The 24,584-nt window shown below is 49.5% G+C and overlaps 14 protein-coding genes and 1 non-coding gene across 15 annotated transcripts; 4 read left to right on the top strand and 11 right to left on the bottom strand.

Moving 5' to 3' along the window:
• Nucleotides 1-107: 107 nt before the first annotated feature.
• FAL1 (ATP-dependent RNA helicase FAL1) lies at nt 108-1,304 on the top strand (the record flags this gene model as incomplete). The annotated part of the gene is made up of 1 exon (XM_002552523.1): nt 108-1,304. One exon carries the CDS (start codon nt 108-110, stop codon nt 1,302-1,304), a length of 1,197 nt encoding a protein of 398 aa, XP_002552569.1.
• Nucleotides 1,305-1,360: 56 nt separating this feature from the next.
• ATG31 (Atg31p) lies at nt 1,361-1,798 on the bottom strand (the record flags this gene model as incomplete). Its single annotated transcript, XM_002552522.1, has 1 exon — nt 1,361-1,798. One exon carries the CDS (start codon nt 1,796-1,798, stop codon nt 1,361-1,363), a length of 438 nt encoding a protein of 145 aa, XP_002552568.1.
• A 178-nt stretch (nt 1,799-1,976) lies between these two features.
• KLTH0C07920r lies at nt 1,977-2,050 on the bottom strand. Its single transcript has one exon. It is a non-coding gene; the product is annotated as a tRNA-Val (tRNA).
• A 656-nt stretch (nt 2,051-2,706) lies between these two features.
• SES1 (serine--tRNA ligase SES1) lies at nt 2,707-4,092 on the top strand (the record flags this gene model as incomplete). Its single annotated transcript, XM_002552521.1, has 1 exon — nt 2,707-4,092. One exon carries the CDS (start codon nt 2,707-2,709, stop codon nt 4,090-4,092), a length of 1,386 nt encoding a protein of 461 aa, XP_002552567.1.
• Nucleotides 4,093-4,206: 114 nt separating this feature from the next.
• On the bottom strand, nt 4,207-5,988 carry GIP1 (protein phosphatase regulator GIP1; the record flags this gene model as incomplete). Its single annotated transcript, XM_002552520.1, has 1 exon — nt 4,207-5,988. One exon carries the CDS (start codon nt 5,986-5,988, stop codon nt 4,207-4,209), a length of 1,782 nt encoding a protein of 593 aa, XP_002552566.1.
• Nucleotides 5,989-6,159: 171 nt separating this feature from the next.
• Nucleotides 6,160-7,236, bottom strand: ZTA1 (NADPH:quinone reductase; the record flags this gene model as incomplete). Its single annotated transcript, XM_002552519.1, has 1 exon — nt 6,160-7,236. The coding sequence occupies one exon, from the start codon at nt 7,234-7,236 to the stop codon at nt 6,160-6,162; it is 1,077 nt and encodes a 358-aa protein (XP_002552565.1).
• Nucleotides 7,237-8,015: 779 nt separating this feature from the next.
• On the top strand, nt 8,016-8,555 carry FMP23 (Fmp23p; the record flags this gene model as incomplete). The annotated part of the gene is made up of 1 exon (XM_002552518.1): nt 8,016-8,555. One exon carries the CDS (start codon nt 8,016-8,018, stop codon nt 8,553-8,555), a length of 540 nt encoding a protein of 179 aa, XP_002552564.1.
• A 742-nt stretch (nt 8,556-9,297) lies between these two features.
• Nucleotides 9,298-10,069, top strand: KLTH0C07810g (40S ribosomal protein uS17; the record flags this gene model as incomplete). The annotated part of the gene is made up of 2 exons (XM_002552517.1): nt 9,298-9,342; nt 9,644-10,069. The coding sequence occupies 2 exons, from the start codon at nt 9,298-9,300 to the stop codon at nt 10,067-10,069; spliced, it is 471 nt and encodes a 156-aa protein (XP_002552563.1).
• Nucleotides 10,070-10,307: 238 nt separating this feature from the next.
• KLTH0C07788g (KLTH0C07788p) lies at nt 10,308-12,380 on the bottom strand (the record flags this gene model as incomplete). The annotated part of the gene is made up of 1 exon (XM_002552516.1): nt 10,308-12,380. One exon carries the CDS (start codon nt 12,378-12,380, stop codon nt 10,308-10,310), a length of 2,073 nt encoding a protein of 690 aa, XP_002552562.1.
• A 1,002-nt stretch (nt 12,381-13,382) lies between these two features.
• On the bottom strand, nt 13,383-13,910 carry KLTH0C07766g (KLTH0C07766p; the record flags this gene model as incomplete). Its single annotated transcript, XM_002552515.1, has 1 exon — nt 13,383-13,910. One exon carries the CDS (start codon nt 13,908-13,910, stop codon nt 13,383-13,385), a length of 528 nt encoding a protein of 175 aa, XP_002552561.1.
• Nucleotides 13,911-14,628: 718 nt separating this feature from the next.
• KLTH0C07744g (KLTH0C07744p) lies at nt 14,629-15,195 on the bottom strand (the record flags this gene model as incomplete). Its single annotated transcript, XM_002552514.1, has 1 exon — nt 14,629-15,195. One exon carries the CDS (start codon nt 15,193-15,195, stop codon nt 14,629-14,631), a length of 567 nt encoding a protein of 188 aa, XP_002552560.1.
• A 963-nt stretch (nt 15,196-16,158) lies between these two features.
• KLTH0C07722g (YwqG family protein) lies at nt 16,159-16,962 on the bottom strand (the record flags this gene model as incomplete). Its single annotated transcript, XM_002552513.1, has 1 exon — nt 16,159-16,962. One exon carries the CDS (start codon nt 16,960-16,962, stop codon nt 16,159-16,161), a length of 804 nt encoding a protein of 267 aa, XP_002552559.1.
• A 248-nt stretch (nt 16,963-17,210) lies between these two features.
• Nucleotides 17,211-17,990, bottom strand: KLTH0C07700g (YwqG family protein; the record flags this gene model as incomplete). Its single annotated transcript, XM_002552512.1, has 1 exon — nt 17,211-17,990. One exon carries the CDS (start codon nt 17,988-17,990, stop codon nt 17,211-17,213), a length of 780 nt encoding a protein of 259 aa, XP_002552558.1.
• Nucleotides 17,991-18,944: 954 nt separating this feature from the next.
• Nucleotides 18,945-21,692, bottom strand: VPS54 (Vps54p; the record flags this gene model as incomplete). The annotated part of the gene is made up of 1 exon (XM_002552511.1): nt 18,945-21,692. One exon carries the CDS (start codon nt 21,690-21,692, stop codon nt 18,945-18,947), a length of 2,748 nt encoding a protein of 915 aa, XP_002552557.1.
• A 234-nt stretch (nt 21,693-21,926) lies between these two features.
• On the bottom strand, nt 21,927-24,488 carry REG1 (protein phosphatase regulator REG1; the record flags this gene model as incomplete). The annotated part of the gene is made up of 1 exon (XM_002552510.1): nt 21,927-24,488. One exon carries the CDS (start codon nt 24,486-24,488, stop codon nt 21,927-21,929), a length of 2,562 nt encoding a protein of 853 aa, XP_002552556.1.
• Between the last annotated feature and the right edge of the window lie 96 nt (nt 24,489-24,584).

The raw sequence follows: 24,584 nt of genomic DNA, 5'->3' as shown, positions 1-24,584 counted from the left end.
ATTTTCCAAAAGATGAGATGAGATGAGATGAGATGAGCTACAAATAACTTGCTTCAGTGCAAAGAGCGACCAAGGAGAACCGCGATAGCACCCTATAACCCTTCAATATGTCGTTCAGTAAAGACTCGGACTCCAAGCTCAAGTTCAAAACCTCTGGCAAGCTGAAGGTTTCGCCAACATTCGAATCGATGCATCTGAAAGAAGACCTTCTTAGAGGTGTATACGCCTACGGTTTCGAAGCACCTTCCGCAATCCAGTCAAGAGCGATAACACAGATCATCTCAGGTAGAGATGTGATCGCCCAGGCCCAATCTGGTACAGGTAAGACAGCCACTTTCACTATTGGCATGCTACAAGTAATAGACTTCAAAAGCCGAGAGCTTCAGAGCCTGGTGCTTTCGCCCACGAGAGAGCTGGCCAAGCAGATCTCACAAGTTGTCGGGAACCTGGGTGATTACATGAACATATCCGCGCACGCTTGCACCGGTGGGAAGGCGATGCAGACGGACACCAAAAAACTGACCCACGGCTGCCATGTAGTGAGTGGCACGCCAGGCCGAGTGCTGGACATGATAAAGAGAAGAATACTTAATACCAGGCATTTGAAGATGCTGATTTTGGATGAGGCCGACGAGCTTCTCAGTGAGACGCTCGGCTTCAAACAACAGATCTACGACATATTTGCAAAGCTACCGAAGTCAGTGCAAGTGGTGGTGGTGAGCGCCACCATGAGCAAAGACATCTTGGAAATCACCAAGAAGTTCATGAGCGACCCCGTCAAAATTTTGGTTAAAAGAGACGAGATCTCACTGGAGGGCATCAAGCAGTACCACGTCAATGTGGACCGCGAGGAGTGGAAATTCGACACCCTGTGCGACCTATACGATTCCCTCACCATAACGCAGTGTGTGATTTTCTGCAACACCAAAAAGGTGGTCGACTGGTTGTCGTCGAAGCTCTTACAGGCCAACTTCGCCGTTGCGTCCATGCACGGGGACATGAAGCAGGAGGACCGGGACCGGGTGATGAACGACTTTCGGTCGGGCACCTCGCGCGTGCTAATTTCCACCGACGTGTGGGCACGAGGGATAGATGTCCAGCAGGTGTCGCTGGTTATCAACTACGATTTGCCCGACAACCTCGAGAACTACATCCACCGTATCGGGCGCAGCGGTAGATTCGGCCGCAAGGGTGTCGCAATCAACTTCATAACGCGCGATGACGCACAGGGCCTGAAGGCAATCGAAAAGCACTACAGCGTGAAGATTCGGCCCATGCCTGCGAACCTCGCCGAGCTGTCATAAAGGACAGGCGTCTAGTTTTCGCATAGGCCCTGCGACTCCCGCGCGTTACGCATTCTTCAGAGTGTATTGAACAGGCTATGTAGCTGGTCGTTCTGCAGCTTGTAAAGCTGGACGAGCTTTTCCAGCGGGAGGTTACCCAGTTGCCGCGGCGTCTCGAATCTCGAGAGCGCGTCGATGCACACCTCATTGCCGTCGCGTACCTCATACCCCACCTGCTTGAACTGGTCGCTGATGAGCTCCACCTGCGTCACCCTCAGCGACTCGTCCGCTTCTATGATCACCACGTTTTCGATTGCAGGGTCCTCCTGCTCCGGCAGCAGCTCTTGGTCGTCCTCAAATATGTACTTAACATTTGTGGCGAACATTACGCCCTGCACCTCGTGGTCTGGGTGGCCTTCCTCTTCCGGCTCGCCTTCAACCTGGTGCTTAACGTTTCTATCCACCACCGTAACGGTGAAGGGCTCCAAGACAGGCGGGTTCGCTTCCGAGCTCATAGTGTATGTAAATATGTCTAAAGTACGACCTATACACGCTGGATACCAAAAAAACGGCGTTCAGAGTCCCTCTTTCCGGAGAAGCTCTTATCGCGGATCTGAAATGAGCTCCTAAATCCTACTAAAATAAAGTTCAACATTCTTAGGGAACAAAAATGACAAAAAATGAATTCTAACATGATCCAACCGAGGTTCGAACTCGGGATCTTCGCCGTGTAAAGGCGACGTCGTAAACCACTAGACCATTGGACCTGCGAAGAAGACTTGTTGAGGTTAATGAGATTTGGAATTCTATATGGCAGTTTCAGATCTGCTAGTTATCATATGCTCAATGCTGGAGCTGGAGCTCAATCGAAGAAGGCTAGTGGTGGTTATGGGAAGCGTGTACAGACTGTAGAGTAATTGCTTGCTTCCTTTGTTGGCGAAGTGCAGTTGCGATGAGAAGTTTTCGTTTATGTGGGCGGTTCTGTGCCTGTTGTTTCGTCTGACTTTAGGCTATCGCTGCGGTGAAATTCGTTTGCATTATGGGAACGAATGTGCGTACAGGGACCAGAGTTCGGCAGCAATCTCAATTGGGGCAACACCACGTTTCCTTTCGAGATCAGATTATGGCATGGTAACGTTGCGTGGGGCGTAACTCCGGATCCAGGGAGCAAACGAACACCGCAAGAATTTACGCAAAAAGATAGATATTAAGGTATCGAAAAGAGCCGTAGTAAGTCCAATTCAGGCGCTTTATAGGGGCGTTTTAGTCATAATGTCTAATTATGTGTCACAACACAGTTAGTGAGTGTAGCAGGTGAAAAAAATTTGTAGTTTGACACCGTTGATCATCCATTCCCTCTCGACAAAAACAATATCAAAAGGTCCCGTACAGGTTCGCCCTAGGTTTTGAGTCAACTGAAACCATGCTAGATATTACACAGTTCATCGAGGAGAAAGGTGGTAACCCTGAACTCATCAGACAGTCCCAGAAGGCCAGACACGCCAGTGTCGAGATTGTGGACGAAATCATCGCAGACTACAAGGAATGGGTCAAGACCAGATTCCAGTTGGACGAACTCAACAAGCAACAAAACAAGGTGCAGAAGGAGATCGGGCTCAAGTTCAAAAACAAGGAGGACCCTAAGGAGCTGCTAGCCGAGAAGGACCGTATCGCGGCCGAGAAGAAGAAGCTCAGCGAACTCGAGCAGAAGCAGGACAACGACCTGAAGCAGAAGGTGTTCCAGGTCGGCAACATCGTCCACCCCTCTGTTGTGGTATCCAACGACGAGGAAAACAATGAGCTCGTCCGCAGCTGGAAGCCCGAAAACCTGAGCGAGGTTGGCACCAACGCTTCCTGCTCTGGCAAGCCCGCCAGTCTCTCTCACCACGAAGTCCTGCTCAGATTGGACGGCTACGACCCAGAGCGTGGTGTCAAGATCTCCGGCCACAGAGGCTACTTCTTCAGAAACTACGGTGTTTTCCTGAACCAGGCCATGATCAACTACGGTTTGTCGTTCTTGGCCTCCAAGGGTTACATCCCTCTCCAGGCCCCAGTCATGATGGACAAAGAGGCCATGAGCAAAACCGCTCAGCTCTCTGAGTTCGACGAAGAATTGTACAAGGTCATGGACGGCGACGACGAGAAGTACCTGATTGCCACTTCTGAACAGCCAATTTCTGCATACCACTCCGGTGAATGGTTCGAAAAGCCTCAAGAGCAGCTGCCAGTTCGCTACGCCGGTTACTCTTCTTGTTTCCGTAGAGAAGCTGGTGCTCATGGTAAGGACGCCTGGGGTGTGTTCAGAGTCCACGCCTTTGAAAAGATTGAGCAGTTCGTGTTGACTGAACCTGAAAAGTCCTGGGAAGAGTTCGACAGAATGATTGCTACCTCCGAGGAGTTCTATCAGTCGCTGAACCTGCCATACCGTGTTGTTGGTATCGTTTCTGGTGAGCTAAACAACGCCGCTGCTAAGAAGTACGACTTGGAAGCCTGGTTCCCTTACCAGCAAGAATACAAGGAGTTGGTTTCTTGCTCGAACTGTACCGACTACCAATCTAGAAACCTTGAGATCAGATGCGGTATCAAGAAGATGGGTGACAGAGAAAAGAAGTACGTCCACTGCCTGAACTCTACTCTTTGTGCCACCCAGAGAGCCTTGTGCTGTGTTTTGGAAAACTACCAAACCGAAGAAGGCTTGGTCGTTCCTGAAGTCTTGAGAAAGTACATCCCAGGCGAGCCAGAATTCATCCCATTTACTAAGGAGCTTCCAAAGAACTCCACTTCTAACAAGAAGAAGGGCAACAACTGATTTCGTTGTGGCTCGTGCGATACATCTATTTTTGTCTATTTCCGATAAGTGTTTAGTACAAAATTCAATACTTAAATTCATAATACTTCCTAGAAATGTTCATGAACAGTTAAATCAATAACAGTGTTGGGAGACGTCACCTCTTCTTTTGCGTCCAAGGTCCCAATCCCGCATAGAAGGACAACTTGAAATCCTTCTATCAGGACCCCTCAGCTCGCGGCCAATGTTAATTTCCGTAGCTTTTTTACTTCTATTAAAGTCCACGGCCGCGAATTTCAAGCTCCCGCTCCTAGCTGAGTTATACACATGATCATTAGCGTAGTAATTTGTTAATTGCTGTTCGCGTATCCTGCTCAAACTCAGCTCCTCACTCCGTCGCTGGGCTTCATGGTGTTCAAAGAACTTCAAAAATGCAAAAACGTCAACCTTGTCACAATCCTCTGCTCTCAAAGATTCAACTTCCGCGCGGGTATTGCTTTTGCATTTAAGGATAGGTTTCCGGGATCGAATGCTTTCCTTACTATAAACCGCGTTTTCTAATAATGGACACGGCTTAGCTTTGCCCTTACTGCCGGTTGAAAGATTGGCAGATCGCAAGGTACCCCATCTGTCAGAGTGAAACCTCTTTGTGGCATCATACATCAAAAGATGCGAGAATTTATCAAATTTGACGCTGTAAAAACGACTACTTTCAAGGCTTTTAGAAGACTCTGACGATCCCGAAGCCTCAGAGTCCTTTTCAAAAAACTTGGCATCTCTGAAATTGAAGCTTTCTGGCTCTCTTTTAGCCAACTTCAACAAATCTTCCTCCTTTATCGTACCGTTTCTCACATCCTCGAGGAGCCCGCGCGCATGCATCCTTCTGAGGCTCTGTCTAAACGTAGGAACTCGAATGAAAGTTGGTTCGTAGACTGGAGAAGCAATCTTGTCGCTAGATGCGGAACAGTCAGCGGGCTCAAACTTGGCGCTACCCGACGAACGTGGGTGGACAGCAGCTTTGAGTTTTTCTATGACAACGTAAAGCTTGTCCTCCAATGGCGCGCTATTACTATCGTCTCCAGCGCCTCGCGAAGGTGTTACATTACCTTCGCATGGTTTTGTCAACACTGCTGGCGGTGTCTTGCAAATTGAAGCCTCAGGAGAAGGGACATCCGAGTACACCGATGAGCTCTCGTCAATAAAACCGTCATCATTGCGCTCGGGCTCTCTTTCGAAACAGGTTCGCTTAGATTCCGTAGAGTTATCCGCTAGCGGCGAATCTGATGTCCTCTTCAAACTGTTCTGCCCAGCGTCCTCATCTTGCTGAAGAATAAAGCAAGGTTCTTTCAAACCGTCTGCGGATCTTGAGCCCTGAGAATCGTCTTCCTGCTTAATAGGCGCCAAGCCTTCAACAGCTTCGCTTTTTAGAATTGTGAATTCGTTCTCACATACTGGCCTGTCTAACTGGCTTGGGCTATCACCAACAACAGCCTCATTCGCCTCGCTACAGGACATGTTTAGCGAACTCTCCGGGCCCTGGTCTCGCGACTGCAATGCTCTGCCGTCCTTGTGGGTGGAAGGCCTCCGCTTCAAATGTTCCCTCAGAAACTCGCGCAATCGTTTGCTATGTGTCCGGCTGGGTGATTGCTTCTCGCAGTCAAGCATCGCAGCTTCGCCTGTTGTTAACACGGGAACGTACGACAGGGGATCCAAAAATCCCAAATATGAATCTGCGATGTCGATGAGAACAGTCTCTTCGTCTCTGTAGTCTGGAGACGGGGCATGTTCCTTGAGACTGTGTAGCCATTTTCTAAACTGCTTTCTTTTAGAGCCAGCTTGCTTCTCTTCCTGGCGCTTCACGTCGGATGAACAATTTGTTGACAATGGCTGATGAGGGCCGATAGTTCTCACCGCCATGCTAAGTTCAAGTTTGCAATCACTTTCGTTCACTAAATGCGATGCTACTAAACCTAAATGACTTTACAATTCAGACACAAGAGCCGTTTTAGTAGGCTGACACTTATGAACGAGCATTTCATAATTTTTGTGACACTGTCACGTCTTAGCACAAAATCGACTTTGGAACGCTCAATCCTGAGAGATTTCAAGCATGAGCTTGCCAACAGTCTTTCTGGACTCCAATTGCTCGGCAGCTTGATTGTATTCTTCAAGAGGGTAGGTCTTTGAAATCAGAATTTTAAGAGCGCCAGAGTGCAAAAGATCGAATAGCTCGCTAGAATAGCTTTCCCACTCCTCATGAGTAGCAATGTAGCCGAATAATGAGGGCCGTAATAGCTTGATGTTCTTGGGGGTGAGAATGTTAATTGCGACAGGGGGGACAGGCCCCGAAGCATTGCCAAAGGACACTAGTGTGCCCTTCCTCTTGAGCGCCTTCAGGGAGGTTTCGAAAGTATCCTTACCAACACTATCGAATGCTGCTTCGACACCTTGCCCATTTGTGATCTCCAGGACTCGGGCCAGCACGTCGTCCTTTGAGGAGTTGATCAGGAACTCAGCGCCATACTCCTTGGCCAGCTGCAGCTTCTCGTCCGTCGAAGCAACCGCAATGGTGTGGGCGCCTGCCTTTTTAAGGAATTGGTTGAAGGCAAGACCCGCGCCGCCCGCGGCCGCGTACAGCAGAATGTAGTCACCCTTTTTTACAGGGTATGCCTCCCTGACAAAGGCCAGAGACGTCAAGGCCTGTACCAGCGAACCTGCGTATAACTTCAGCTGCTCGTCTGTAGAGTCTTGTGGCACCTTGGAAACGGTTCCTGCCTCGGAAATCTTGGTGTACTGCGCAAAGGTGTTGGACGAGAGGTAGGCGACCTTATCATTGACATCAAATTTCGTTACGGCATCGCCCTTGGCCACGACGACACCAGAGGCCTCACGGCCAAGCACATATGGCTTCTTCGAAGGGTAAATTCCCTTACGGAAGTAACTTTCGATGTAGTTTATGCCCGCATACTTGTTTTTGATCAGAATCTCGTTGTTGCCGATCTTTGGCACGGGGAAGTCCTGCTCGTAACGTAGCACATCAAGTCCACCAGTCTCTCTGATGAGGACAGCTTTCTGAACCGCTGGAATAGGAGTCATTTTAACTTTTTCTACCAAGCGTGATATGGAGCGCGTTGGTAGGTATGAACCTGTTAGTCTGGCAATCATTAGCTATGGGTCCTGAAATCCACGACCTAGGTCCCCTTTTATATCAAAGTGAGGATGAAACGCGTCAAGCTCGGACAACTCCAAAGGTTGCTTGCTGTCTTGTAAAATTAGTAATCTTGGGTCCTAGCGCCACACCGTCGAGCAGATGATTGTTGAAACGCAGCTCCGCGCACGGAGCGGAGTGGCGCTAGCCGGAGTTAAGCAAAAAGCTTCTAATATGCGATATTCATCTCTTGACAGTCTTGGGGATGCGAGCAGACGACCATTCTGCGCTGCGTTGGATTAGTAAGGGTAGTGTGGCCCTTTGGAGGCTAACCCTCAATAACGTCCGACCGATACTAAGAACAATAAAAGAAGCCCCGTGGTCAATACAATTAGTAAACATCTGGCAGTAGTTGCGCCCACGAGCGGTAGTTTGTAGTCGAAGGGTTAGTTTTCAGAAATTCCGGCCTTGAGTGTCAACCTTGAGTGTCAACCTTGAGACACTGTCATCGCGAGGTGCAAGTTGGCTAGTTGAAAAAAACACACAAATACGCCCATAGACAGCTCTTCCGCTCGAGATACGGAATCTCGCAGGCTACGCTAGCCAGCGCATAGCTCTTTCGCGCGTCACTGGCGTTCCACCGGGGCAGGTGCAAGGCCCAGACATGAAGATCACCCATAACGTTATCCGATATTGCGGGTGCAGTACGGGTGCAGAGTATGATCTAGTCGACAAAAACCACGTCGCTCGTTCTTGACCGCTTGCCCAAACGTCGTGATCAATCCCATCAGCAGTCATGTTTAGCCGTCGCCTGTCATCCCGCTTCCTCTGCACAAGTGCCCGTTTGGGCTCTCAGGCGGTGTCGAACCGAGTGATCGTCCCGCCCGCGTCACACTTCCAGCAACGCACGGCTGCGTCTGCGAAGCTGGCCAAGAAGGAGTACCGTCAGCTGCCCGAGAACTGCGGCTATATAGAGAATTTCTATAACGAGCTGGAGCAGTTCTCAAACGACTTTCTGACGTCGCAGCTCAACAAATCGTACTCGGACTTCGACGACTGTCCGGAGGACCTTGTGTTTGAGATCGACAAATACATTGAGACACGCATCATCCCGCGGCACAGCGTTTCGTCGGCCGCGAAGCAGGACGCACGCGGTGCGAGGCCGCCTATCGTGTGCGAGACGGTGAGCGACAAGTTAGTGATTGAACGGTTCCTCGACTTTTCAAACGGCGTGAAGCTGACACTGCGCATGAACGGCGGATATACCTTCATTTTCGACGTGATGCTGCAGGGCAAGGCTGCGTTCGACCAGTTCGAGGCCGTGCGGAAATGCTGAGAAGATCGCCAGCAACATCACTGAGCGCGCATGCGAGCGCGCAAGGAGCTTCCATTAGGAACAGAAAATGTACGTAGATTTTATATAGTGCGGCGGGCGCTGCCCGCCTGTTGTAAGAAGGTTGGTTTTTTTACTTGGCTTCGCCGTGGTTACAATGTGTTTTGGTATTGGATATCGTGTCGCTGACGCTGCGATATACTGGAATCCACCTGGACAGAGTACTCGCGGGGTACTCGGAGGAGTTCCCAGAAGTACTCTTAGAAGTACTCATGTAGATCATGCGATAAGCTCTTCCCACTCGAGTACACATATACTCATACGCACGTGATCCGACACGTGCTGTTTGTCACGGAGGTTTGACTGCCCACACCCAGACACTTGTAATTTCATAATCACAAAAAGGTGCGTGGGTGACAAAACTCGGAAAGTCAGATTTGCGCAGGTCTAAAAGTGTTCAGCCTGGAGCACGCGCGGCAGCGGCGCTCTAGGCGGGAGGTGTACCGATGGCTAGGCAGTAGCTCTGCCCACCGCCGGCTGGACTCTGCCTGGAGTTCGCCCAACGGCCAGCCCGACTGTGGCAGGCTCCTGGTGGGACCCCAGCCTAGCCGGCATGCTGCAGCTGTGGGACTTCTCCTTGTCGGGCTCTGCAGGGCAGGAAACTTTTTCGAAATGGTAGTTTAACAGATTTTGGAAAATTCAGTGCAATTGTGTTACTAGCTAAAGGCCTCAAGAACCCATCAAGATGTCGACTGAATTGACTGTGCAAGCTGAGAGAGCTTTCCAAAAGGTATGAATATGCGAGCAGGAGGAGACTCCGCGTAAACCAGCGCACGAGCGAGCGAGATGAGGCTGATGATGCCTGTTGATGCCCGAGAACCGCATGAATGAGCTGGTGGATTAGATTGCCCATAGTGAAGGCCAGTGAGATTATCTGCCAGGGCGGTACAAGGCGAACGAGAACCGGGAGGAAATACCGCGAGAGAGGTCCGGCGATGCCAACACGAGGGTAATCCGACATCAGCGCTTCGCCTCACACGCCGAGCAGCGCGCTCCGCACACAAGCACAATTTACTAACCACCGCGTGCAGCAACCACACATCTTCACCAACCCAAAGACCAAGGCCAACAGACGTACCAAGAGATGGTATAAGAACGTTGGTTTGGGCTTCAAGACCCCAAAGACCGCCATCGAGGGTTCTTACATCGACAAGAAGTGCCCATTCACCGGTAACGTCTCCATCCGTGGTAAGATCTTGTCAGGTGTTGTCGTCTCCGCCAAGATGCACCGTACCATCGTCATCAGAAGAGACTACTTGCACTACGTTCCAAAGTACAACAGATACGAGAAGAGACACAAGAACGTCCCAGCTCACGTTTCCCCAGCCTTCCGTGTCGAGGTCGGCGATGTTGTCACCGTTGGTCAGTGCAGACCTATCTCCAAGACTGTTAGATTCAACGTCTTGAAGGTCACCTCCACCGCTGGCCAGGCCAACAAGCAATTCAGCAAGTTCTAAGTATAATCTACTATTACGTAGCTCGCTGAATCTTACAAAACTCACTATTCACTTGGAATATTTTGTATAATGTTTTTAAATACTTAAAATACGTTTTCTGACGGATAGCTGAACACGGATTTGCCGCGCTGCCTTGCCACGCGGAACGGTAAAAAAAGTGCTTAAATATTCCGATACCCTATATAGTACACGTGAGATACTCACACCGCCTCGAAGCTCGAAGCTCGAAGCTCGATGCTCAAAGCTTGCTTTCGGATTCCAGCGGCAGCCCTTCATCGCGGGCGCCGATAAGCTCCTTGCAGATTTGGTTGATGGTGCGGTCTTTGTAGTATTTTACACCGGTTCTCAGTTTCTCGTAACAGAGCTTCAGCTCGGTGCCTGACCATTGCCTGCCGGGCATCAACGTCGCAAGCTCGTCCCAGTCGACTTGTGAGTCTTCCGTAAAGCCCATGTCTCTCAGTTTCTCCAAGATCCAAGTCTTGTCATCTTCGCTTATGGATTTGATCTTGCTCATAGCCTGCTTCTTGAGAAGTTTGTTCCACTTGTAACGACATTGTATACGCGAGCGAGTGCCGCCCATCCGCTCACTCACCACAGTCCAGTTGATCGTGTCTTTGGAGTCTTGCTTCTTCTTCTTTCCCGCCTTCGCCTTCCCGTCCATGTGCACCTCGTCAGTGTCGTAACTCTGATCATCTTGAGGCTCCACAGAGTCAAGCAACTCAGAAATCACTTGCTTCAGATGTTCCTCCTCCTGAGGAGACCACTTGTTAGATGCACGATTGTTGCCGCACTTGACATAGTTTCTCCAACGGTCCCTGCAGTCTTCAGGCATCCGGCCCAGGGTCTTGCCGATTTCAGACCACTGACCCTCTTTCTCCATGCAAAGTTGAGCCAGTTCCTGATCTTCCTCGGGCGTCCATTTGCCACGTTGCTCGAAAATGTGATACTTACGGCGGACATGCTTGTAGACCGAAGACCGCGTTCTGTAAGGGAGCACTTTGCAAATGTTAGTCCAGAAATCGTCTTTCCGACGCTCGTTAGACCAAATTCGTTCACATATTTGCCGGCGTGACAGATTCTTTATCGCTTGGTAGTCGCCGACAAAATGCTCCAAGGCCTGTTCTTCCACTGCATCGAAGGACTTACCAGTGGATTGGTTTTGCGCGCTGATAAAATCGGATGCTTTAGTGGCAGCGTCCTGGATCATATTGGATATGTCTTGCTCAGAGTGAGCGCCCGCCCCGGCGCCTGCTCCTAATGTCATGCCAGAAGGTATTCTGCCCATCGAGCGGGCGGCCAAACCGGCACCCGGGCCGGAGCCCGATCCGGGAGAAGAGCCCGAGTGCGAGTCGACTCCAGAGACGGAGTTCCTACCTGCAACTTTTGGCAAGACCTCGATTTTTCGGCCATGGTCGTGAATCCCGCCCAGCACAACTGTCGAGCCCTTGCTGGAAAGCAAGGACATGCGCTGTGCCTTGTCATCAGAATCATCCTCGGTATTGAGATAGTGTTGGAAATCAGGATGGTGCGCTATGGAGTCTGCATCCAAAATGGCTTTGCGCACAAGCTGTTCATGCTCGGTAACGTCCTCCGGATCGTCCAGGGAAGCAAGTTCCGGGTCCACTGCTCCAAGATGGGGCATTTTCGATTGCACACGAGACCCAGCAAGGCGCGCATCTGGGACTTTGAATCGCTTGTTGCCGTGGTGCTGGCGGGGGCCCGACACGTTTGACGCCGCGTTCCTGCCGCTGCCATTGTCGTCTTCATTGCGGGGCCTCTTGTTGTCCTGAGAGGCAGCAAAGGCGGCGGCAACGGCGGCAGCGGCAACTGACTGCGGCTCCCGAGCGCCGCGCATGTCGAGATCCGATGGGGAAGCGCCAAGCTCGTGGCGGAGGAACCACTCCATGTCTGCTGAGCCCGCCGCCTGGTCCTGGTCTTGGTCCGGATCTTGATCCTGGTCTTGGACCGGATTCGCATCCTGGCCTTGACCATGCTGGTCTTGGTCGTGGTCCTGACCCTGGCCATGCTGGTCCTGGCCGCCAGTGCTTGAGCCGGCACCTGCCCGGACCTGAGACTGCGTCTGTGCCTGCGCTCGCGCCTGCGCCTGCGCCTGCGCTTGAACCTGCGCCTGAGCGCGCGCTCTTGCATCACGTGCCACGTGCGCCAACCGCGCCTGTGCTTGCCGCTTGTTCTCCGCGGCCTCGAGCTCGTGGGGGTGACCTTCGTCGTGCTTCCCGCCCTGCAGGTCCACACCCACGTACTTAAAGACTGCCTCCTCTACCGATTCCTGGTCTGCTCTTCCGTCCGACATCTCGCTAGCCAGGTGTGCCACTGCCGCGCTTAAATCGGGCGTAAACGTTTCTGTGTTCAGGGTAATATGCTCTTGTCGCAGCTTTCTCCAGACCAATGTGTCAGGAGCCGCTTCTTACGCGCTTGTTTTTCGGACTACTCAGCTCAGGGTAAGGCCGTGCGTGCTAGTGTTGACCCTCTGGAACAAAAATTCGGAAGAGATTGCCCTGCTTTGTGGAAAGGGAGGGTCAAGCTTTTTTTGATTGGAAACCGAAACCAAAGTCGCCACCTCGCTCCGCTAGAAGCCCACAGAATATATAGCACCGGGTAATCCACAGCGTCCCAGAAAAGAAATGGTATATGTCATTAACGACGGTGATATGAGTCCAGTCATGTGATATATGAATCGTTTTTGACGATTGGATAAGCTTCTCTGACAGGGGGTGGCGTCGGCGGCTATTTGCTCGGCGGTTAGAGCACAGTTTCGGGATTGAAGCGCCAAAGAGACGTGCGACGCCCCAAGTGGACACCGCGCCGCTGTATGGATTCACAGCTTCATCATCCTGGAGCGATACCTATTGTCTTCCTCCTTTTGCGTTCCTGGAAAGTAGCTTGCGAGGGTTAAAATGGGAAAATAGCCATAGAACTGGGGGAAAAATATAAGTGGCCCGGAGAAAAATAGCTGTCACGCCCGGCAGATAAAGATATAAAGACTAGAAGTTTATTTTGGCTCTCAATTTCCTTCAGGTTCAAGGGAGCAGTATCTAGCCGAGGTCGTTTGGCGGGTAAGCTGACGCTACGTAGTCGCAATGGGTTGCGCTGGAAGCCGCGTGGACCTTGTGGCATTTCTCCGGTAAAATAGCACGGGCACGTGATATAGAGCTTGCCCTGCTCTCTACGTACAATGTTTGGCGCATCTGCAGGTGGAGGTTCGAAGCAGTCAAGTTTCAGGCTTCGATCCTCTTCTCGTCTCTCGCCTCCGACCCTCTTCTCGTCTCTCCTCTCGAATCCGCAACTTGAAAGCTCATTCGGCCCCGCCAGATTCTGCCGGCCCGCTTTTCTCGGGGGCAGCCCCGGGGCCACCTGGCAGTCCTGGAGCCACCCACACATACCCAAGAAGGAAAGATGCCGGGCCTCCCTCTCGAAGCAAGAAACCCTGCTTTGCGAGGTTGTGCAGGTATGCGAGCGCGCCCGCAGCTATTGCACGGTCCATCTCATCGCGCTCGGTGTGCTTGAGAGCTCGCTTGTGTGCCTTCGCGAGCATCGAAGAGGGCGAAGGGACGGCCGGATCGCTGGATTGGTCCACATCTGTAATTTCCTGTGCTGGGGTGTCCGCCCCACACTCGGGGTCCGCAGCTTCATCCGAAATCTTCCCCAGAGCCCTCGTCCTAGCGATCAGCATGGCGTCATAGGCGGTGGTGTACGAGTCCTCGTGCACAAGGCCTCCTGTAACGAAACGTTCTGTGTCCTCATTGAGCTGTTCCAACTCCGTCTCTAGAAAATCGTAGACGTCTTCTTGGGTGATATCTTCAACAGACACGTAGATTACCATTAGCGATATATTAGGCGAGGAAAAGTTACTCCAAGCTTCATTCAAAGTAGGGAAATGTCTTTTTTTTTTTGGATTACGTGTGCGGCGATGCTAGCGCCGCGCACCGTTAAAATACGCCCTGATCGCGACGTAAAACAATCAGTACCACCTAGAACTTGAAGCGATAAATCCCCGTCCAGCTCTGGCAGTCGCGCGTGAACAAGTTAGAGATCTGCGCGCTTTCAAATCATCCCGCCTGATTTAGCGCAGTTAATTGTGCCAGCATAGCTGAAGATGCTCCATTGCGGCAGAACATAAATGCCCCAGAATTCCCCAACGGCAGGAACCAAAAACAGCTAACCGTCTCAAAGTCCTACTTAACACCAACATTTTCAGAAGCTGCAACCATCACATTCAATGCGTAACGTGACCGCACCCTGAAATTTCTCAGTTGTTTCCCACTTGTTTCCAGAGTTGTTTCCAGGTCTGCTTCTAGAAAATTGTCTCCATGGTAGATGAAGAAGCATCAGAACAGCTGCCGTTGCTGCTGTCGCCACGGTTGCTGGTTACTTGGTACGAGGCAGCTAAATCCGCGTGGGGTAAGCCAGACGGGAAACTAGATATCGCCATCATGTTCTTCGGCTGGCGGGTCCCCGTCGAAGTTGTACATCACGCGGCTGAAGTCTCTGTTCTTGAGGTCTTGGTACGTGGTGAAGAAATGGGCTACGCCGCCGTCGCCTCAACAGCATGCGATATCATCGCTAGAGTAAACTTGTAGAAGAAGGTACGTGTAGTTCAAGTAATTTTTGACGCTTTCATCTTCTGGCTCAAACACAGCGTAGCCATTTGGTCTAAGATCGTACTGAGCAAATGATGAACTACTGCCAATTTTGTGACACAGCAGGGGACGGGCTGGGGGCAACTCGAGCGGCGAAGTTCGCGCCTTGCGCAAATCTGTTTGGCCACTGGCCGGGCTTTGGACGACTTCATTGCCCCCAGGAAAGTTCAGCTGAGCTTCGACTTGCAGAGGAAAACTCGAGTTGTTTAGAGGAACAAAAGAGAAGTCTGTGACCAGCTGGCTTTCGTCACCAAAGGGTCCTCGAATTAGTATACGCGGAGGTTTTTCTGTGAAGTTGGCGCGCTGAAGTTCGCTCCATGCAGCGCGTCGTCTGCAGACAGGTAAAATTGCAAGCCGGACCTTGGATGGTCCTGCAGCGCGGGCGTTTGGCCAAAATTGATCTGGGTCAGCAATCTCATTGGGGTTCCTTTCATGTCTTGTGGGCACTCGTGCGAAGCCAGGAGGCATGAATTCCCGCCAAGCTTGCTATCGTACGAGCCGTTGACCCCCTCCTAGCATGCAGGCGGACGAAACGTCGACGTCCTAACTAGGCTGTGCATGCGCCTTGTGTCGGCCCGTTAGCTTCGGGGACAAACTTAGCATGGCTATGGCTCTCTATTGCACCCAGATCTATTCAGCCCGTTGGAGGCCTGAAACTTCGCTTGGCATTGTTCCACAGCGGCTTTCGCTAAAGCGCATGATCCAGCCATGTGACAATGGCGAAGCAGTTCGAAGAGACGCCGCGCATGAGAAGCGCCATGGACAACAGCGCTTGTAAACAACGTATTGGAACGATGCTAATCCCGTAGTGACCTCAGTGCGATGGCTCACGATAACTCGGGATTCGAAGGCCCACTCAAGCAGTATTAGGGCATTCTGTCGTTGCTGCTGGAACAATGCGCAAGCATGACAATCCCCCAAAAATAAGCATGCAAGCGCAGCGCAATGCAAACTTCTTGTACTTGAAGTGCCTTGGGCGTTGTAAAGAACTTTAGCGTACCACAAATGTTGGCGTCTGGCTCCTGGTGTTAGGATCTGTTAAGTTCACTTGAGTGTTTGTTTATTTATAAAGTCACGACCGTTCATGACTATGAATAAGCTCTGGGTTGCAACATCTATATAGAGGAACGATGAGGACCATGGTGATTTTCAAGCAAGGAACTCTGCCCCTTGCTCCCCATCCCAACCTCTTTTTGTCCGCACTGGGATAGGTTTACCGTCAGCGCAACGGAGTATGCCTGGCCCAGATCTTCCACGTGAAGTGTTCATTACACTACACTTTTCTGCGACATAGGGTCGCAGTGGTGAACGCATTGTATCTAGTGTCTACTAACGGGTTAAGAACGTACGCGAGGTATTCTAGGAAATACTAGTTGATCGCTGGCGCAACGCGGGATGTTGCATGCCTTATACGACCCGCTACTCTGAAATTCAAGAGCAGTCCCAATTGTACAAAACTTTGCTGAAGTCTTTGTTCTTGAGGTCTTCCTCCGAGATGAAGAAGTTGGCCACCCCGCAGTCACCCCATATAATATCAATAGCATCGTCCGAGTCAACTTGTAGTAACAACTCAGTCCGATCTTTATGATAGTGCTCTCTGGGGTCGAACTGAGTAAATCCTGGATAACCGCCAATTTTGTGGGAAAGAGAGCCGTACAACTCGTAGTACCGCTCGAGCTCAGCGTAATGCTCGTATTTATCATCAGCGCCTATTAGTGAATCGAAACGGAAGTCCCCCGCTGGCATGATCTGGGTGCCTTTGGTGAAGATGAGCTTGGCCTCCGACTCGATGGGGAACATTTCCTCTTCGACTTTCACAAATGAGAAATCGGACAGAAGTTTGGACTCGTCCGTTTCAATCTCTTCATGGTAAATGATGCGGAAGTTTTTCTGTTCTGTATTTTCATCAAAGGAGCACCCGTAGAGTTCGTCGCATGGATCTAAGAAGAACTGGAGAATGCCTTTCTCTGGATAGTTGTTCAGTCGTGGGACCTGCTCGAAATTAATCTGTGCTAGCAGCTTCAAGGGGTTTCCTTCTTGGTTCAGAGGGTATGCCATTCCCTTTGGAAAATATGGGCACCCACCGAACTTGCTGTCGAGGGTTCCTGTGGATGCTTTCTCAGCGTGTATATCGACACATTCCTTAATAGTGTCTTTAAGAACAGCCCTGTGCTTCTCAAAGTACTCAGGCAGCTCAAAGTTTTCCTTCATGTTTGGCCCTAAAGTGGCGATCATCAACAGGACCCTGGGGCCAACGAAACAGATCTGCAGTTCCAGAACTAGCCTGTGCCTTTGAAGATTTTTTGGAATCCGAACGTGATCAACAATGGCGGACAGTTCGAGCCTAGCTTATGAAGTGTTTATCACGTGACAGGGTCTTGAGGACTTTACCAAGGTCGATGCTTGTCATGGAACATAGTACTATGGTTGCTATGTTTAGCTGCTATGCTACATGCTAAACTTGTAGATTTTTCGCTAGAATCTTAAGAGCAGTCCCAGTTATACAAGACCTTGCTAAAGTTTTTGTTTTTGACATCCTTTAACGAAATAAAGAAATTGGCCACTCCGCAGTCGCCCCACATGATGTCGAGAGTGTTGTCCGATTCGACCTGTAGGAGTAATTCTGTCAGTTCCGGGTGGTGATACTCCCGAGGATCATATTGCACAAAATTTGGATAACCGCCGATAAGGTGGGAAAAAGGGTCATACATTTCAAAGTACTGCTCGAGCTCATCATCGTGCTCCTCAATATCTTCAGCGCCAAACAGCGGCGCAAAACGAAAGTCATTTGCCGTGATAATCTGGGTGTCTTTGGTGAATGTGAGCTTGCCCTCGGATTTGATGGGAAATAATTCTTCGTCGGCATTCGCGAACGAGAAATCAGACAGTAATTTGGACTCATCTGTTTCAATGTTATCAAAGAAAATAACGCGATAGTTTTTCTGCTCTATGCTTCTACCAAAAGAACACCCATAGTGCTTGTCAAAGCGGCTTAAGTAAAACTGGAGAATGCCCGCCTTAGGATAATTCCTGATATGTGGGACCTGCTCAAAGTTGATCTGTGCTAGCAGCCTCATGGGTTTGCCTTTCTCATCCACAGGATACATCTCCCCTTTTGGAAAGTACGGGTGCCCGCCAAACTTGCTGTCAAATGTGCCTGTGGATGCCCTCTCAGTATTCACATGAACACATTCCTTGATGGTTTCCCCAAGAGCGGCTCTGTAGTCCTCAAAAAATGCGGGAAGTTCAATATCTTGCTTCATAATCAGGACCGTAGTAGCTGAAGTGGCCTCGGCGCGAGTAAAATGACGCTTTAGTTTCGGTAGCCAGTTGTATCTTTAAGGGAGTCGTGGCGCTCCGAATTAGCAACATTGGTAGACAGTTGAAACAGGGTCCACTTCAGTGATACACGTGACACGTTTGGCTGGCCCTGTGGCGAAGTTTGGCAGAACTTTGAGGAGAGCGGGGCCAGTAATAGAGACTGGGATCAATTCTTAGCACTGCTCCACTCAAGAGACGCGCTGGACACGAGACGTGTACTAACTGGGACTCCAAAGAAGTTAAGCGAGCTCTAGGCAGCCTATAGAGCGACTCTAAAATAAAACATGAGTTCGCTTATGCACTTCCGCGTCGGACTTTGCTTATCTCGAGCTAACATTTCCTTTAAGCTATCCCATGTACTTTCAAGCGCCGCGCTGTCGATAGGATCAGTCAGCTTCGCGCATACATACAATTTTGCCAGAAAGAAATAAGTTCGCAAGAGTTTAAGAACATTTCCAAAGCATAGTTTTTCGACTAACTGGGATGCCTCTCGATAGATTAATATGAAGTACTGTGTTTGTACTCACATATAACTTCAACTGTAGGTTTCATCCCCTGCCATCAAAAGTATGCGTACCCCTTTAAAACATTAATCCACAAAAAAAACTCCGGTGGAACATGACTCCATGTGAAATTTCGGAACACGGAATGTAAACACAGTTTGAAGTAACTATTTGGCGTTAAGTATGCACAGCATTTTGATTTGTTTATATATCGTCTAGACATCAACTACATAGCCTCGTAAGGAGATATTATTGTGTATCTTTTTGTACAAACATGCTGATGTGTTATCGAAGGAGCGAGTGACGCGGCAAGTACGCACGTGTGAGGAACACTTTTGTCCAACTGTCTTAATGCATTATCGTTGATACCGTCGGTTGTGCTTTCCTCGCGCCCTACACTGGTGGCGGTGGTGCATGTGCCTGGTATAGCTTGTCTGATGATGTCTGGAAGGTTTGCAAAAGTTTTGAGTAAGCGCTGGGAGAGAGTGGCTCAAAATCTTTACTTCCGCTGCCCAAGCGTTGATAGATGCTCTGAACGATAACTGCGAACTCTGCCAAGCAATCAAGGGACTCACCCAGTATGCTGAGATTTTTTCCGTTCTTTGTAGAAGGAGTACCGTCTGGGCCGCAAACCGAAGCCATTGCCCTCCCGTTAAAGTACATTATCAAATCGTAACACATTTTCTCTGTGATTGATAAAAACTGAGTTGGCAAATTTACTGCTAGCACCAAGACGCCCTTTAACATACCTATCGTAGTCAGAAGGGCATTGCTTGCTACGAAGGTTTTGTCGTTGACTACCACCGATTTTTTGTGGCCTTTAGAAGTTCCTGAAGAACTTTCTGGCTCAGCCTCTTCAGGTGGCTTTATGCTTAAATCCATGAAACTCAACCATTTCGAGGGACTCATATGGCCGCATGCTACTATGTCATTAACGTCCCGTTGTACGTCGCTGTCGACTATGAATGGTGTCCATTTTTCTTCGTCGATCCCGTGCCGTATGGTTTGGAGGTTTTTTGAGTTCAGTGAAGCGATGTAGTTCTTGATTTGCATTGTCATAACATCTCTCAGATATTTGGTTAAAAACTCGCCGGTTATGGTTTCACATTCGCGGTCAAACCAGAAACAAATGCCACAGAGTTCCAGGAAGTGGTCGTATCTTAATTTACAGCTGAGATCTCTCCTCACTGCTATTATCTTTCCCATTCGAAGTTGGACAGTTCTTATTCCCTCGTGGAATGCTGGGTTAATATCTAATTGCACTGCATTACTCAAGGCTGAATCACCACTACCCTGCTTCGTCGTGATCGCTCCGAGCCCAACATCAAGCAGAATTTTCTGATGCCTAGAAAGCCTCCAGAATGCCTGAACTTCTCGTGCAAAAATTGTGATTACCATTTGCTGAAACTCGGAAGGAGTCATGTCTCTTAACAACCGAGACAGTTTAGATCCGCTACCCGGCGCTTTCGAGTCTGTCGACCTGTCAGCAGCGCTTCCATCTGATTCTTGAGACTTTGGTAGGAACTCCTTAATTATTCCCTTCAACTCCGCAATAAACCTCTCGCTGTAGAGTTCGAAGGAACTCGCAAGCTCTTCACATCGTATTAAGTTTGTTATTAATGGCTTGATAGTTTGGGCTAACGTTGTGTCTTTTTCGGTGTCTTTCTTCGAGAAACTGGAGCTTGTATCTTTTAATCCCATACCCTGAATTTCGTTTGCTGGATTATAAGTCGACCTGATATCATTTAACAGGACGTCAGAAAGATCAATGGAATATGAACCGCCTATTTCAATCAACGCATTAGCCAGATACTCTTTTGTACTCGCAAAAGCTGCAGCAGAGTCCAAGTCCGAAAGTTTATACGGCCATTTCCTTGTAAGGTCTTGTACGTATGGATCATTATCGTCGTCACCCTTCAGCATGTTGTTAACATGACCTATCATGTCTAAACAGTCTTCGAACTTCCTTTTATTGTAGAGGTTCTTGCAATTTTCAACAAGCTGAAGAATAAGTTTAGCTTGCAGCAGCCCCTGCTCAAGCTTCTCGACGTTCTTTCTCCTAATCATTTTCTTTAAAATAGAAATTCGGCTTTGGACCTGCTCACTGTCCGCCTCTTTCAGCTTTTGCGATAGTTTGCTGAGTTTCTCTACTGCACTTGCAGCTTTCGATTCTATTTTCTCGACATCTTCTAAAGCAAAGAAAAAGCTATTCGATGACCTTGATATCTCAGTAACGAGAAGAGTCTCGATACAGTCCAAGTAGGAGCTCAGCCTCTCTTCTATCTCTTGATAGAAGCTCTCTCTATCGGTGCTTGACTCAGAGTACAGGTGATCCAGCTGTAAGTCGATGTCATCAATAATTTCTCTGAAAGTGTGGGAATCATCTAGCTTGAAGTTTTCATCAAAATAAAACTGCGGTACTGTGTCTAGAGCACCTTTGTTTCCCTGGCGCACAAATTGCCCATTTTCAGGCTCGTTTTGTCCATTTGAGAGTTCCCCGTCCCTGCCAATTTCATCAAGTTGAAGCCTTCCAAAACCCTTTATAGTTTCTAAGTTATTGGTCCGCTCGAAGGTTTCGTAGCTGGGTTTAATTTCGTCGACATAAACACTAGTGCTTTCACGCCACGACTCCGGGATGTGAACTTTACTGAGCACTACAGGTGGGATTTCGTCAGTAGTAGGATGTCTCAGCCAATTCTTCCGCCTGGTATTCATGACGAGTTCATAGATTGAATTGTTACCTAACGGCGAAAACTCCATGCTTCCGCTATGAATTTCACTACCTGGAGCATAAAGTCTTCCCTGTTTACCCCATACTGATGAGGAGTCAAAGCTACGCCGCACAGAGGCGCTGTCAACACTGAGACGCCCTGACGAGAACAAAAATTTTTCAGTCCTATTAGCACTGCTATAGACACTCACTAGATCATCATTCAAAGATCCTGAGTCATCTGCCATGGGGCTTGGGGACATGGCAACTTCTTTACCGCTATTATTCGCAGTCCTAATTGACGGTAATGTTCGCTCTGGATGCCCATTGGATTCCGTATTCGGAGGTGACGAGCCCTTGGACATATTGGGCCCAACGGTAAGTTTGAGGGGTTTTCGCAGCACTTGGTTGCCGTCGCTGTTCTCAAACATGCAGTGATAAAATACCGTGTATAACTTGAGCTTACCTTATTTCGATATCGTTTTATACGCCTACATTAAAGGTGGTGAACGACCCATCTGTGCAGACGATCTCTCTAATGCCTTCGATGTCTCTTCAAGTAAAAGGTGGAAGTGCGTTAGTCCGTCCCGCGATACCGATTATTTTAGAAGTACTACTGTGCTTGTTATGCATTCGTCTGTTTCTAGTCCCCGCCATAAAAACTTCTATTTCTTCCATGAATGTAAATACTTGCTCGCTATTTCGCGTGCGGAGGACATCATTTTTTGCACATTCTCCGATGAAGCATCATCTGCATCGTCCTTTTGAGGGTCGATATGCCAATTTTCCAGGTTCTTGTTCATGCGGTCAACCTCTGAATTCGAGGACTTATTGTTTACCATATTCTCTTTTGCAACAACGGATTGCATAGAGTCGCTCCTTGGAGAAATGTAACCTGCAATTGCAACATCGGACAGGGACGTGCCCGAGTCTCCAGAACATGCTATGTTCACTGGTGAGCTGCTTGTGATCCTTTGGCCCTTCGGCACAGGAGATACAATGGTAGCATGTGTTGGAACGCTGTAAGCCGGCTTTGAATCAGCGCCTGAAGAGTTAGCCGCGGGTGTATCTCCTGCCTGTAGTGAAGTCTTGTTAATGTCGCTGTTCTCAGAACCCGATTCGCTCTTATCTGATGTATCAGAGTCGGAATCCGAATCTAGTACAAAACTCCGAGTTTTAGGGACAGGCTTGCTTTTGACCGTGTCCCAAGGCTGCTCAGTTTGCCGCAGAGGTTTACCAGTAATGAAGCTATGAGTTGTGGGAATCGCAGCTGGCTGTAGCCTCAAATCTTGTATCAATGTTGTACTGGATTTGCCGTGAGATGGAACTCTCCTCAAACCCGGCATGCTTGAAAGCTCATCATCACTATCTTTGTTCTGAGAATCTTCAATGAATTGCGCATCTCCATCGGAACCATATGAATCAGTGTCACTGTCCAGCGAAAATCCGCCCTTCCCCGCGTCACTCGGCAGCTGAGGGCTGCTGTTGGGATTTACCAACATATCAGCATGATCACCTTGGCCTTCGATCGGGGTCTGTAAACCTTCTGGAACGTCAACCATGTCACAACTATTGACTGCCATAAAACTGGATGTGTCGCCGGTGTAGACAGAGTTGTAATCGTACATGTAATCATAACCTCTGAAGGTGTTGACGTTGTGAGAAACGGCGTTGTTGCCGTAGTATTCGTCATCATCATCAAATTCCTCCTCATCAGATCCGTAGTTTAGAGTTGTGGCGGGTAGAAGCTTGATAATCGGCGTGAGGTTTTCTTTTGAGAGAGCAGACTCCGACCCTATGGATGAGCGCGTAGAGGGCGACCGAGATCCATCAGTCTTTCTCGAATACCTGGCATTGATGAAGAGCCCTGCTTCATCCTCGTCAGAGGAAGAACTGTTCATGTCTTCATCAGAATAGGATTCCCGGATGTAATCAGAATCATCAGACGCACCACGTGTGCGGTTTCGCGTTAGAGGGTATTCATGATGAGCGGATCGTTCACCGTCGCTGTCATCCGCGCTGTCGTCAAAATCGTTATCGTCATCAGAGTGGAAGGCAACAGCCATACATTGTTCCACGCGGTCGTTAAAATGAATGTGTCTATCTTTTTGCTCAGTCGCTCCTTTTGGAGTTTTCTTGCTCGTGGACGTCATAATTGATTCCAGAGTAGACGCTTGTGATTGGGGTCTTTCTGACGGCGGACCGACACTAGACTCGACACCAGGGTCTTCGTGTAGTGGCTCTGACGCGTTGCCCTGGCTATATGCGCTGGGATTTGATGAGTAGTACTGCGCGTTGACCTTTGCCGCAAGCGCATCATAGTCCTCAGGCGCGTACATCGTATCCCCGTACCCATCAACCATATCTTGGGTACTAGAGAGAATCTTTTTATGTTGGCGAGCAACGTTTAGCCTCCATAACGAATTCTCTTCAAGAATTTCGGACACACTCCTTTTCTTTAATATAGGCTTGGGTCCTCTCTTTTTGTTTTTAGATGTCCTCACCCGCTTGGAAGTTTCGTCATCGGAACCGTAGCCAAACTCTTGGTCTGAGCTGGCACCCGGATCCGTTTTTTGGCGCACAACGGGCCCATACAGCCAGGTAACGTCTGAGTCCTTGGACCAGTTCACAACTTCTGGGCTAACGGTTTGCAGGTGGTTGCGGGCTTTTGCCCACGTACGCCATGATGCATTTTCAAGACGCGCTGCGTTCACAAGGTCTTCATCCTTTTTCTTCTTCTTGAGAATAATGTATTTCCAGGACTGTGAAATTTCGCCTTCGTCCCATTGGTGAGAAAGGTAGTCAACATGCCTCTTGGGCTCGTGTACTAGATCATTGTCATCATGTGGGATTAAGTAGTTGTCTGTCTCAGGCACGGGTGGCGAGGCTGACTCCGAGAGGCCTGGCGTCGCAGAGCGCAGAGCGCTGCTGCCCGCATTCTCGTTTACGTTGTCGTCGTCTTCGAAATCGCTCTCCTCGGCCGCTTCCTCGCTGTCCGCTTCCGAGCCCTCGTCTTTCTTACTAGAGCCAACGTAGTCGTCGAGCAGGCCCATCGACCGCGTGCGCTTGAGGTTGAATGTGGAGCGGGTGAAGTGGTCGTCATCCTCGGCCTCGACTGCCATCGAAACAGATGGTCCCATGTCATCGTCATCACCCGGGCTTGCGCCGCTGGTGGTGCTCGAACGACCCGCTTGCTTGTTGAAGTACGTTGCCAAGTTGTTCGACATGCTCTCGCTTTGGTCCTAGTTTTTCCACCAGAAGCACGCCAATTTGCACTTTAAAACCACCTCTTGACTTGCAGAGAGTGCCCCTGTTGCTGAAGA

The sequence above is a fragment of the Lachancea thermotolerans genome (genome assembly GCF_000142805.1).
Source record: "Lachancea thermotolerans CBS 6340 chromosome C complete sequence".
NCBI lineage: Eukaryota > Fungi > Ascomycota > Saccharomycetes > Saccharomycetales > Saccharomycetaceae > Lachancea > Lachancea thermotolerans.
Note: the sequence above shows the minus strand (reverse complement) of the source record. Positions and strands in the feature narration are given on the sequence as shown.